General features: G+C 42.8%; 1 protein-coding gene and 1 pseudogene across 2 annotated transcripts in view; both read left to right on the top strand.

Moving 5' to 3' along the window:
• The first annotated feature begins 438 nt into the window (after positions 1–438).
• LOC311141101 (tectonic-2-like) lies at positions 439–3,914 on the top strand (annotated as a pseudogene). Its single transcript has 6 exons — positions 439–589; positions 771–930; positions 1,030–1,213; positions 1,357–1,426; positions 3,523–3,618; positions 3,847–3,914. The product of its transcript is annotated as a tectonic-2-like (transcript).
• Positions 3,915–10,043: 6,129 nt separating this feature from the next.
• LOC311141552 (V-type proton ATPase 116 kDa subunit a 2-like) overlaps positions 10,044–12,343 on the top strand; it is a 34,775-nt gene continuing 32,475 nt past the window's right edge. Inside the window, exons 1-2 of the mRNA XM_084176911.1 lie at positions 10,044–10,257; positions 11,609–11,687. Of these exons, the coding sequence (XP_084033037.1) occupies positions 10,141–10,257; positions 11,609–11,687 (196 nt within the window). The 5' untranslated portion in view covers positions 10,044–10,140. The remainder of the gene's footprint in view (positions 10,258–11,608; positions 11,688–12,343) is intronic.

Raw genomic sequence — 12,343 nt, 5'->3', positions numbered from 1 at the left:
TATCTCTATCTGGCCAAGTAGCAGGACTTTCCTTTCAGCACCACAAACCATGGCTTAAATTAAATTAGTCATAAAATATGTAGCAACCAATAAGGCTTGTCAACACACAAAGACATAAAATGGTTGATGCCATTCAGATTTTTACTTCATGGCAATAATGCTAACTGCCTAATTTCTGTCTCCTGGCAAACTCTTGCCTCTGTGTGCGAGTGCAGCTGAGTCTGAACCACAGCCTGCTCCTGTGTGGTAATAAGAATGACACAGACTGCTGTCCTAAGTCACTGTGTGTGCTGGAGACTGTGTGTGTCTGCCTCACTGCTCATCCGGGCTAGGATTTATGCCCAGGTGTCATAGACATAGACTTTAATCTTAATTGATAGCTTTTTTTGTGTTTGCTATATGTCCCTTATTACAGCATTATCATTGTCTTGACCTGAAATGTGTTGTGCCTTCTTCTATAACTGCTCCAGCACACCAAAGCCCAGGCCATCTTTCCAAAGTGTAGGGCTGTCAGCGCCACTGACCACCGATGACTACCAGCAGGGGCATCCCATTTTCGTCACAAGTGATCAGTTTCGCCATTCCTCTGGTTAGCCTTGTGTGTGTGTGTGTCTCTCTCTCTCTCTCTCTCTCTCTCTCTCTCTCTCTCTCTCTCTCTATCGCCCGCTCTCTCTCTATCACTCTTTATGTGTGTATGAACTGTATGTGTTTGTAAATGGACAGTCAGAACTCACAGTAACTGTTATGTCTAATTTCTCTTAATCCCTCAGCTCTTCCTGGTTGGCCAGTGTGTAGATAATGCCATTGTGGCATTTTTGAAAAACTAAGCGCAGTGTGTGGCCCGTCTCCTGTCCTGCCCAACTCGACCCCCCCCTTACTGATGACACCAACTGAGCTGAGGTTGCATGTGAGGGATGGCCAAGGGGGTACGTCTCTCTCTCCATGAGCAGAGCAATTACTTGACTATTATGTTTTTTTCTGATTGATTTGCATTGTGTTTTTGTGTGCTCATTGGGGAAACATTTTAAGTGTGGTCACAGTGGATGTCACGGATGAAATGGCTGTTGACCTGAGCCCCTTTGTCTCGAGTCCTGTGGCTGAAGATGGCAGACCGCTGTGAGAAAATATAACCTTGATTATCAATTATTCTGGGGAGGGAACAGCCCATATATCACACTAACCCGCACACTTGGGAATGTCCCTTCTGCTAGTGGTAGGGGCCTCTTTCTTTTAGTTTTCTCTGCTGGGTATAACTACGTATCTGTAATATCATTAAAAAGCTGACGTTGTGTTTGTCACCGATTAACACCTAATTGTCCTGCTGTTATGCGTTTGTATTTCCTCTTCCTCTCACAGTGGCTTTGACAGCCAGGTATTCAGTTGTGTTTCTCAGATGCTTTGGCTTAGCCCAACTCAGGGAACCCAGGTTTGTGCAACCATATACAGTTGAAGTCGGAAGTTTACATACACTTAGGTTGGAGTCATTAAAACTCTTTTTTCAACCACTCCACACATTTCTTGTTAACAAACTATAGTTTTGGCAAGTCGGTTAGGACATCTACTTTGTGCATGACACAAGTAATTTTTCCAAGAATTGTTTACAGATAGATTATTTCACTTATAATTCACTGTATCACAATTCCAGTGGGTCAGAAGTTTACATACACTAAGTTCACTGTGCCTTTAAACAGCTTGGAACATTCTAGAAAATGATGTCATGGCTTCAGAAGCTTCTGAAAGGCTAATTGACATCATTTAAGTCAATTGGAGGTGTACCTGTGGATGTATTTCAAGGCCTCCCTTCAAACTCAGTGCCTCTTTGCTTGACATCATTGGAAAATCAAAATAAATCAGCCAAGACCTCAGAAAAATTATTGTAGACCTCCACAAGTCTGGTTCATCCTTTGGAGCAATTTCCAAACACCTGAAGGTACCACGTTCATCTGTACAAACAATAGTACGCAAGTATAAACACCATGGGACCACGCAGCCGTCATACCACTCAGGAAGGAGACGCGTTCTGTCTCCTAGAGATGAATGTACTTTGGTGCGAAAAGTGAAAATCAATCCCAGAACAACAGCAAAGGACCTTGTGAAGATGCTGGAGGAAATGGGTACAAAAGTATCTATATCCAAAGTAAAACGAGTCCTATAAAGACATAACCTAAAAGGCCACTCAGCAAGGAAGAAGCCACTGCTCCAAAACCACCATAAAAAAGCCAGACTACAGTTTGCAACTGCACATGGGGACAAAGATCATACTTTTTTGAGAAATGTCCTCTGGTCTGATGAAACAAAAATAGAACTGTTTGGCCATAATGACCATCGTTATGTTAGGAGGAAAAAGGGGGTTACTTGTAAGCCGAAGAACACCATCCCAACCGTGAAGCACAGGGGTGGCAGCATCATGCTGTGGGGGTGCTTTGCTGCAGGAGGGACTGGTGCACTTCACAAAATAGATGGCATTATCGAGGAAGGAAAATTATGTGGATATAAATTATACTCTCCTGAGTGGCGCAGTGGTCTAAGGCACTGCATCACAGTTCTAACTGTGCCACTAGATCCTGGTTCGAATCCAGGCTCTGTCGCAGCCGGCCGTGACCGGGAGACTCATGGGCGGCGCACAATTGGTCCAGGGTAGGGGAGGGAATGGCCGGCAGGGATGTAGCTCAGTTGATAGAGCATGGCGTTTGCAACGCCAGGGTTGTGGGTTCGCTTCCCACGGGGGGCCAGTATAAAAAAATATATATATGTATTCACTAACTGTAAGTCGCTCTGGATAAGAGCGTCTGCTAAATGACTAAAATGTAAAATGTAATGTAATGGATATATTGAAACAACATCTCAAGACATCAGTCAGGAAGTTAAAGCTTGGTTGCAAATGGGTCTTCCAAGTGGACAATGACCCCAAGCATACTTCCAAAGTTGTGGCAAAATGGCTTAAGGACAGCAAAGTCAAGGTATTGGAGTGGCCATCACAAAGCCCTGACCTCAATACTATAGAACATTTGTGGGCAGAACTGAAAAAGCGTTTGCGAGCAAGGAGGCCTACAAACCTGACTCAGTTACACCAGCTCTGTCAGGAGGAATGGGGCAAAATTCACCCAACTTATTGTGGGAAGCTTGTGGAAAGCTACCCAACACGTTTCACCCAAGTTAAACAATTTAAAGGCAATGCTACCAAATACTAATTGAGTGTATGTAAACTTCTGACCCACTGGGAATGTGATGAAAGAAATAAAAGCTTAAATAAATCATTCTCTCTACTTTTATTTTGACATTTCACATTCTTAAAATAAAGTGGTGTTCCTAACTGACCTAAGACAGGGAATTTTTACTAGGATTAAATGTAAGGAATTGTGAAAACTGAGTTTAAATGTATTTGGCTAAGGTGTATGTAAACTTCCGACTTCAACTGTACACTTATAAGCGTTTCAAAATGGGGAGCTTAATGTGCAACATAAAAAGATGAGACTGATATTTCACAGATTTCCGGATAAAGCTTTGTGTTAACTCTCTCAGCTTACCAGGTGGGCAGGCCTGTGATTGTTGGGGTTGTGAACACCTTGGAGAATGGCACAGTCATACAGAGGACCCCAGTCAATCTTTGGAAGCCAGGTAACGGCCATCTTTGTAACCTGAATAGTGCACTCAAATCAATGGCTTTAAAGGTCTCAATTACCAAACTGTGCATGTCTTTATGTACATTTTTATTTAGCTAAGGCACTTGGATTGGACTATAGTGAGAACCAGCAGTTACTGGTGTTATTTACCACTGCTTTAGATCGGTTGTTTCCTGGTTTAGTAGGTGCATGTGTATTCATGTTTTTCTATTTCTGTCATCAGTAAGCATTGGACTGTGCGACTCTGCTGAGATGAGGCCAGTTCTGTTTGGGGAGAACTGTTACCTGTGAGCCTACAGAACATGACCCAATGTATTCTGCTCGGGTAAATCACTGGATACACACACTGACAAGTTGGTCAAAATACCGCTCAATGCATACAAATGAGATGGATCCATGTCTCTCTGTAGAATGTTTGACCTTCCTCTTTTACCTCTGTTAGTCAGACTGTGGCCTCTCTTCAGAGGGCACTGATCACAGCAAAACACAGCCAGGAATGGAGACTCAGATTTCCTGACCCTGGCTGACTGGTTGAACAAACCTTTTTAACTATTCAATTCAATCCTAATATTAGCTTAAAAATTAACCCTATTAATTCATTATTTTGGCTTTGTTGCTTCTTCCATTCCACTTCTGTGACCAACACACTGAATAAGTCACAGTTGTGGAACTGAACTCCAGCCAGCTTCCGTCTCACCAGCACATCCACGGTAAGAACATTGTGACGAGGTGGTGGGGGGTTGCCTCAGTGGGAGATGCAAGCAGTGGAAGTCAGATAAGTGGCAAAAGCCTATAACACTGTCCATTGCCATCACACCTATCTTTCCTTTCTGTCTGTGCTGTCCCTCTGTTCGTACAAAAAAAAAAAGGTGTGATTTGAATAAAGTCCTCCTTGTTAGGACTACTGTCTCTGATGTGAGTGTTGCTCCTGCATAGTGACAATGTGTCCACGTGGAGGGGGTGACCCAACACCCTGTGTTGAGACTTCTAGTTCACTCAGGATTTTTTTTTTATATATAAATAAAAGAGAAGCAAATGGGTCTGATGTGTTCAATTAAATGGGGAACGAGTGATTTCTTTAAGTTTCTTAGATGCTCAGATATGTTACGTTATGTGCGCATGCGCAGCTTCACTAGAGACTTAAATTATGGCAGCTGGTAATCATTTCACCGCAGACAATCATCAGGAGCACACAGCCCGTTGGTATGTAACTGCGAACTACTCACAGTCTAGCATTAATGTTTAAGTCACTTATATGTTTGAGCACTGAGTCGGTGTTTGATGGTCGAGAGTAACTTGTAGCTCGCTGGGTGCGGTAGCTCAATGACCCAGATGCTGTATAGCATTAGGCTTTTGTTATTCGGAGCACTCTGCTGGTTTCTGGTGGCGGTGGTTTGGTTCGGTGATCCATGGTGGAGTGCCGCGTTATGTTGCGTTTGTGCGTGTGTAAATCCTTTGGACGAGGCATGTGGTGGCATGGGTTCTATGTCCTGTGACAGCGTCCATAGCAACCAGTGACGGCAGAGTCACTGTGCGCATGCTCTTCTGGCGCTGGCATTCTGGGTGATGTAGTCAATGTTGTTTTAAGCCAGATTTACCACTTTTTTGATGGTGTTGCAGGCTTATTTGATTTTCATTATTTACATTATTATTTGAATAATATATTTACATTATATATATGAATAATATAGTGTCATTATTTGTTTGTTGTATTTCAGGTTTATGACCTGTGGTCATTTGATTTAAAATAAAATTAAGGACAAAACACGAGTCATGACATTGTGTGCTTCCTGGTGAGCCTTTTCGGAGGGCTAAATAACGAAAAATCCAAACACCCTGTCTGGACCCGACTGGGACTCAGTCTTTCCATGTCACCTCCTCCATCACCTTCACTAATATCCCCATCAACACTTCAATACCCAAAACCAGGTGACCCCTGACATTCTAAAGCCCTCAGAATTGAAATAAACAGCCTCAGTGTAATGTTTTTATGACTACGTTGAAAGGTTTGGTAAGTGCAGTGAATAAAACTCTGATGTGGTTCTGCCCTGGTGTCCTTCAGGTTTCAGATTAACTTTACAGAGTATGACTTCGACAGGAATGATGTGTGCTGGCCCCAGCTTGTTTCCCCCTCAGCAGATATTACACGGGTGAGACACTGCTGTCCCAAGATGTGATAAATAGGTGATGGCACTAGGATTAAAGCTGTCCCTTCACCCTTATCCTGGGGTTTTTCCTTCATCGCTGCCTCCATTCTCGGGACTCCATGGAAACCGATCCGAACAGGCATGGAGAAGTGCTTTTCTCTAAACCCAGGTATCTGAGAAAGAGTGAGGTAGTAATCAGACAAATTGACATGCACTAACTCTTGAGGCTTGAATCTGCTTGATCCTGCTGTTTGAAAAATAATGGCTGAACATTGTTATTGATGTAAAGAAATGAAGTCATTTTCAGGTGGTAAGCTTGACCAGTTTCAGCAGGTTTTTTCATGGTTTGTAAAAATGTAAATTATCAAGTTGATTTGTATTTTGTAATAAAGTTTTTGTTACCTTTTGGAAAATCAAATGTATGATTAACTTGAAATGTGAATCTGGACTGGGACAAAGATTGTCTATTATATTGATGAGATAGTCGAGTGACTGCTCTAACGATGGAGGAGGTGAGATCAGGTGGGACCATTCTAGCCAATGAGATGGCAGATACGTGTGTGAACAACAGGCATAGAGATAGATAGAGGACTCATCTTTGTATCTGTGCTATTATAGCATCTGTGATGGCATGGGCAGTGCCATTGAGGCTATCTCCATTTTATAGTAGTCAATTTTCTTCCTATTCACTGGCTGATTGCGCTCAACTCATAGGAATCCCTATATAATAGACAATGCTTTCCCTTTACATCAGACTTGGTGGTTCCCGGGAAAGTGTGAAAACCTACAGAGTACTCAGAAATGTTGTTGAGAGAGGATGGCCTACAACCAAACATAAATCATATGTAAATAAGGGAAGTTTGTGTGGGCAACAATAAACTTGTGTAAGAAACAATATTTGTGCATTCCTTTATCTAGCATAGACATCATTATTGTAATTTTGAAATGGTTTTATAATTATATCTATGCTCCGGACAGTTTTCACTTCAAATTAGCAGACTTACAGGAGGGTACACATCTAGAAAGATGGATGGACTACTCTGGTGTAAATACAGTACAAAACAAGTCAGTCAGATTACACAGATCATGTCAAATAAAGGTTTATTAGGGAGATAAACAAGAATACAAGGTAGTCTGTAACCTCAATAACAAAAGCGAGGAAGGAAAACTTTCAGATAAAGTACTGAACTTTAGTAGTTAATTTTCTTCTTTATTGGCTGATTGCGCCCAACTCATAGGAATCCCCCTAGCCCTTGATCATGACTCTCAGCTCCAATACATTACATATGAGTCATTGGACGAAGGCGTCTTCTGTACTGGGGAGTTGTGTTAGAGCCCCGACGCTCGGTCTGAACATTAACAAATGAAAACAAATGTTATTGGTCGCTTACACATATTTTGCAGATGCTATCGCGGGTGTAGCGAAATGCTTATGTTCCTAGCTCCAACAGAGCAGTAACCTAACAATACAAAACAATACACGCAAATCCCCAAAATAAAATAAATATAAATGATGTACATAGGGCAGCAGTCTCTAAGGTGCAGGGTTGAGTACCGGGTGGTAGCCGGCTAGAAACGGACTAAAGTTCAATGGTGCATCTGTAGAAGTTTGTGAGGGTCTTAGGGGCCAAGACTGTTGCACCTTCTTCACCACACTGTGTGTATGGACCATTTCAGATTGTCAGTAATGTGCACGCCGAGGATCTTGAAGCTTTTCACCCTCTTCACTGCAGCCCCATCGATGTGGATGGGGGCGTGCTCCTTCTGCTGTCTCCTGAAGTCCACAATCAACTCCTTCGTTTTGTCGACGTTGGGGAAGAGGTTATTTTCCTGGCATCACTCCGCCAGGGCCCTCACCTCCTCCCTGTAGGCTGTCTCGTCATTGTTGGTAATCAGGCCTACCGCTGTTGTCAGTCTGCAAACTTGATTGAGTTGGAGACGTGCGTGGCCACGCAGTCATTGGTGAACGGAGTACAGGAGGGAGCTGAGCACGCACCCTTGTGGGGCCCCCGTGTTGAGGATCAGTGTAGCGGAGGTGTTGTTGCCTACCTTCACCACCTGGGAACCCCGCCCTGGGTCTGAACACGCATCGCTTTCAGTACGGTTTTGGAAGCATAAGGATCTTATCGTTCATATCAGCAAAAAAAAAAAAAGTTAAATTGATACACACGTTTATAGGATTAGGGTTAGTGTTCCCACACGGCCATATCTCCATGTTACAGCAGGTATTTACGGAAGACAGACAGAAGACAGAGGGACAGCCTGTGCTAATTAGCTATCTAGCATGCTCCGAACACCTGTGTGTAATGGAAGAAGGCCGCCAGAAACGTGTTGTCACTGAAAAATACTGTGATAAACTGTGATAAAGCCGGTTAAAACAGTGTACAGTAAGTGTATATTTTGCATTGGTTAAATTATTTTGATGTGATATGAAAGTAAAGGGCTTTATGTTACTATAACCGTATTGCAATTGAGAATCAATTCACGTTTAGATGGAGTGTTTAGCTGTTTTAGCTGCTAGAGCCAGTCTACCTCTGAAAATAACATAAGGTCCTTGGACCTTAAGGAGTAACGGCTAAGGAATCCCCACCTAGTTTACTACTTTAAAATGGTGGAAGCCCTCAATGGCCATGCCCATGCTAAAGCGGGTTATATCCATGATGAGTCCTCTATGACAATAGGCACAACTCCGATATAAAGTCGTTTTTTTTTCTTAAAAGTTGCCACTCATATCAGTGCATTCGTAACAACCTAAACATTATGAAACTTATATTTGATCAAATAAGCCTCACGTAGCAAATGAGCAATTACATTTTTGACCAAATTCAACACTCATTGACCTCCACACAAAAATTCCTCACTTTGTGGGCTTATTTTTTCATGGACAGTAAAACCTCTCGCTTCGCCTCTTCCTCTCTACCTGGGATAATGTCCTTTTATTTGCAGACTTTTGTGCCAAATCCACTGAGCTGTTTCAGCTGCAATGTTTATGGTCATGTCGCAGCAGTTTGTAAAAGGGAGATTCCAAGATGTGGGAAGTGTGCAGGAGGGCATGAGATAGAGGATTGTGTAGTTTCGGTGGATAAAGTTGTGTGTGTCAACTGTAGAGGTGCCCATGTTGCTGGGGATCGGAAGTGTCCGGTGTGAGAGAGTCAGGTTGAGGTGGCTAGAGTCATTGTAGTGCAGAAGGTGTCATATGCTGAGGCAGTGAAGAAAGTAGAGGATGATGGGTCAAGGGTGAGGAATCCTGAGAGGATCCCTGTGAGTAGTAGATCTGTGCCAGCACAGAGGGATAGGCCAACGAGTGACATGTGCTTCAGTAAGGTTGGCTTCTTAGCGTTCATAGCAATGGTTATCAACTGTACCGCAGAAATGGAACGTAAATCACAGAAAATAGATGTTGTAGCAGCTGCAGAGAAGTATTTGGGCATACGAGATTTGACTTCAGAAGAGTTACAGGGTGTGTTTAGTGGTGGTGTCCCGTCCTCCCAGGCCGTTGGCATGGTGCAGGAGCAGATAGGGTCAAAGTAGTGGAATAGGGTAGTGGGTTTTTAATGAGTGTTGAGTTTTGTTTTTCATTTTCCCATTTTGTATCACGAAAGTTTAATGGATTTATATTATAGTCCAGTTGGGGGCGGTAATGCAACAAATTGGATGCCAACCGCCGTTAAACTCCAAAGAAGAAGAAGAAAACTTGCGGAGTTGGATGACCGTTCGAAACGATTTTTCCTAATCAGAGCTCGTTTTTTTCCCGAGTTACCAGTTTTATTGAACGCACTGAAATAGGAGATGTCCGAGTTGTTTTGAACGCGGCATAACTTGCTTACAAGCTCCATATCAAAGGGGGCATGAGTATTTAAAGCAAGTTGGTATTTATTGAAGTTTCAAGTTTAAAATGTGCTTATAGTCATAGTTAGCGACCAAAACGTGATTGTTTCTACTGCTAGCTACCACAACTGGATTGAGAAGAGAGTTCACGAAACCATCTAGGTAGCAAGCTAAAGTTAGCTAGCCAACTACTAGCGCTAGTGACAGAGTGGACCTTCTGGTTCGCTAAATCGATAGCCACGTTAATATGGCTACAGCAAGATGACTCCAACAACCACTTCGACGGGAACGTCTTGAGACTCACTGGACTGGAGACGTGTCACTGATGGGCCAATGATTGACACTGTGTTGAAGCGAATGCACCGGTAGTTTGCTAGCTAGCTGCTAGCTTGCGTGCCTGCTAGTTAGCTACTTCTAAGACGCCGGAGCCGTCAGCTAAGCCTACCCAGTGAAGTGGTTTGGGCTCGCGACTAACGTTAGCTAGCTGTAGCTGAAACTAGCAAGCCGGTTGTATTGTGTGAGGAGAAGAGCAGGCTGTCAAGATGGTCTCGTTGTTCCGAAGTGAAGAGATGTGTTTGACCCAGCTGTTTCTGCAGTCTGGATCAGCATACGACTGCATCAGCGAACTGGGAGAAATGGGTATGGTGGAATTCAGAGACGTAAGTATTGATCCCCAAATAAACTGTCATCTAACTAGCACAGCTGTATGAAAACAAATTGAAAAGTTCCTCTCTCTTTGGTTCTGTTGTATTGTGAGCTGTCACTGTCAGACATGATCAAGAAGGTAAAATGTTGCCCAATGGGTGTCCCTAACACAAGATGGCTTATATAGCAAGTATTGTCTAACCATACAGTAGATTGTGCTTGTTTTACTGATAACAGGTTCTTGTGAGGAGTCTGTGGACCATTTTGATTTCATGATGATATCTCAGTGTTGCAACTTTCCCTGTAGAGCAGTGGTCACCAACCTTTCCTGAGGCAAGATCACTTTCTGAGTCAAAATGCAAGCAGAGATCTACTGACTTAAAAAACGTAAGCCATGCAACAATAGCCAATTAAAAACATTTCTGTAGTAATGAGGTTTGTGCAGTAGGTTATAGGCCCAATACATTATCGCTGCATATTGGCTATATTTGAATTGCACTGCCAATGTTGTTCTTCTCAGATCATTTTAAAATTATATTTAAACAATTGAGGTATATGATCACACTGGTAATAGATCATTTGTTATATTACTTGTGATGCACAGCTAAGTGAGCAATAATATATATATTTTTTTTACTGGACTGATGGCCTGCATCTGATGGTCAGTCTGAGGGGAGGGAGCAGCATGAGGCTCTCTAACCCGACTCACTGACTCACTGTCCCGCCGCCCTCCTTCCCTCCGCTGAGAAAAGGGGACACAGTCTTCCAGCTGATGTTGTTACTCCTATGACCAGAGAAAGTGAAATATTCCTTGATATTAAAATATATATACAAGCCGCTAATAATAACAACGCAAGCTTATCAGAACACTTTGCTATACTCATTCATTGCAGCTGCAGTGCTGGTGGCTTATAAAGGTGTTGAACAAAGTGTTGACAGAGCTGAATAACAATTCAAACATGAACTTACACATAAAAACATTAGCTCTTTGCTGTATTAGTTGAGTCTCTAGTCATGGTTTTGAAATCTCACAGTATCAACTTTGCTGTGTGTTCGAGGCTTCTATTTACAGTCTATAGCTTGAGGAAACTGCAGACACAGTGATCTGAGCTATCTGATTGGCCAGTGGTAGGCCTATAGGAACGCAAAATGCTTTATAGTTGGGTTTTTTACAGAAATGTTTGGTGATCGACTAGAAATGCCTTGGAGAACGACCAGTCGATCGCGATCGACCAGTTGGTGACCACTGCTGTAGAGGATAATGTGGAATGTCGGCGATAATTTGCAAAATCCAGTCAATCTGCTCGGACAGGTGTGTGTGTTTGTGGTGAAAGTAACAATGTGGCTCTGCTCCTACTGTTTCAGCTCAACCCCAGCGTAAATCTATTCCAGCGGAAGTTTGTCACTGAGCTAAAAAGATGTGAGGAGATGGAGAGAATTTTAGGTAAGGATAAAACCGGTCTGTTTAATCTTTACTAAAATTGATGATGGGCGTAGATTCACTCCTGAATAACTCAACAACCTTCACACTATTAGTTACTGTGCAAATCCCAGTCTCCATGGCCACAGTAAAGTTATGAGATACACTGCTCTGGCCAATGAGTCTCGTACATGGCAGCTAAACTCAGGCTTAATTTGAGGCCAATGCTTGGAGATTCAATTTAGGTCCCAAAAAAAGGAAAGTGCGAGGGGTGTTGGGGTGGGTTTCTCAGAAATGTGAGCTCCTGAGAGAAAGGATAAATGTGAGGCAGAGTAGACATTTGACTCTTGAGGACTTTTCACGCTGCATTGTTCTTAGCCCTGGGCTATCCTTAGCCCCAGGCTATGGGTGTTTTCACATATAGTCATCTTTAAAATAACCGATCTCAGTCCTCTTTAAAGTGAACTCTGGGGTAAAAAATAAGCAAAATAACAGTTCTCTTTGTATTCACACTGCCCTTGCATTTGAATGAGGACTTGACTCTTTTGCCAGTTCACTTCACCTATTTTGTGGGCCGAGTCCTCTTTGCATTCACATTGCTATGTTTAGAAAGGAACCAAGACCTTTTTTCCAACATGCACTCCGGGTTTTTACAAAGTGCAGGACAAGCCATTCAATCA

Source organism: Coregonus lavaretus (genome assembly GCF_964263955.1).
Source record: "Coregonus lavaretus genome assembly, chromosome: 14".
NCBI lineage: Eukaryota > Metazoa > Chordata > Actinopteri > Salmoniformes > Salmonidae > Coregonus > Coregonus lavaretus.
The sequence above is the reverse complement of the archived record's forward strand: the minus strand, read 5'-3'. Positions and strand labels throughout refer to the sequence as shown.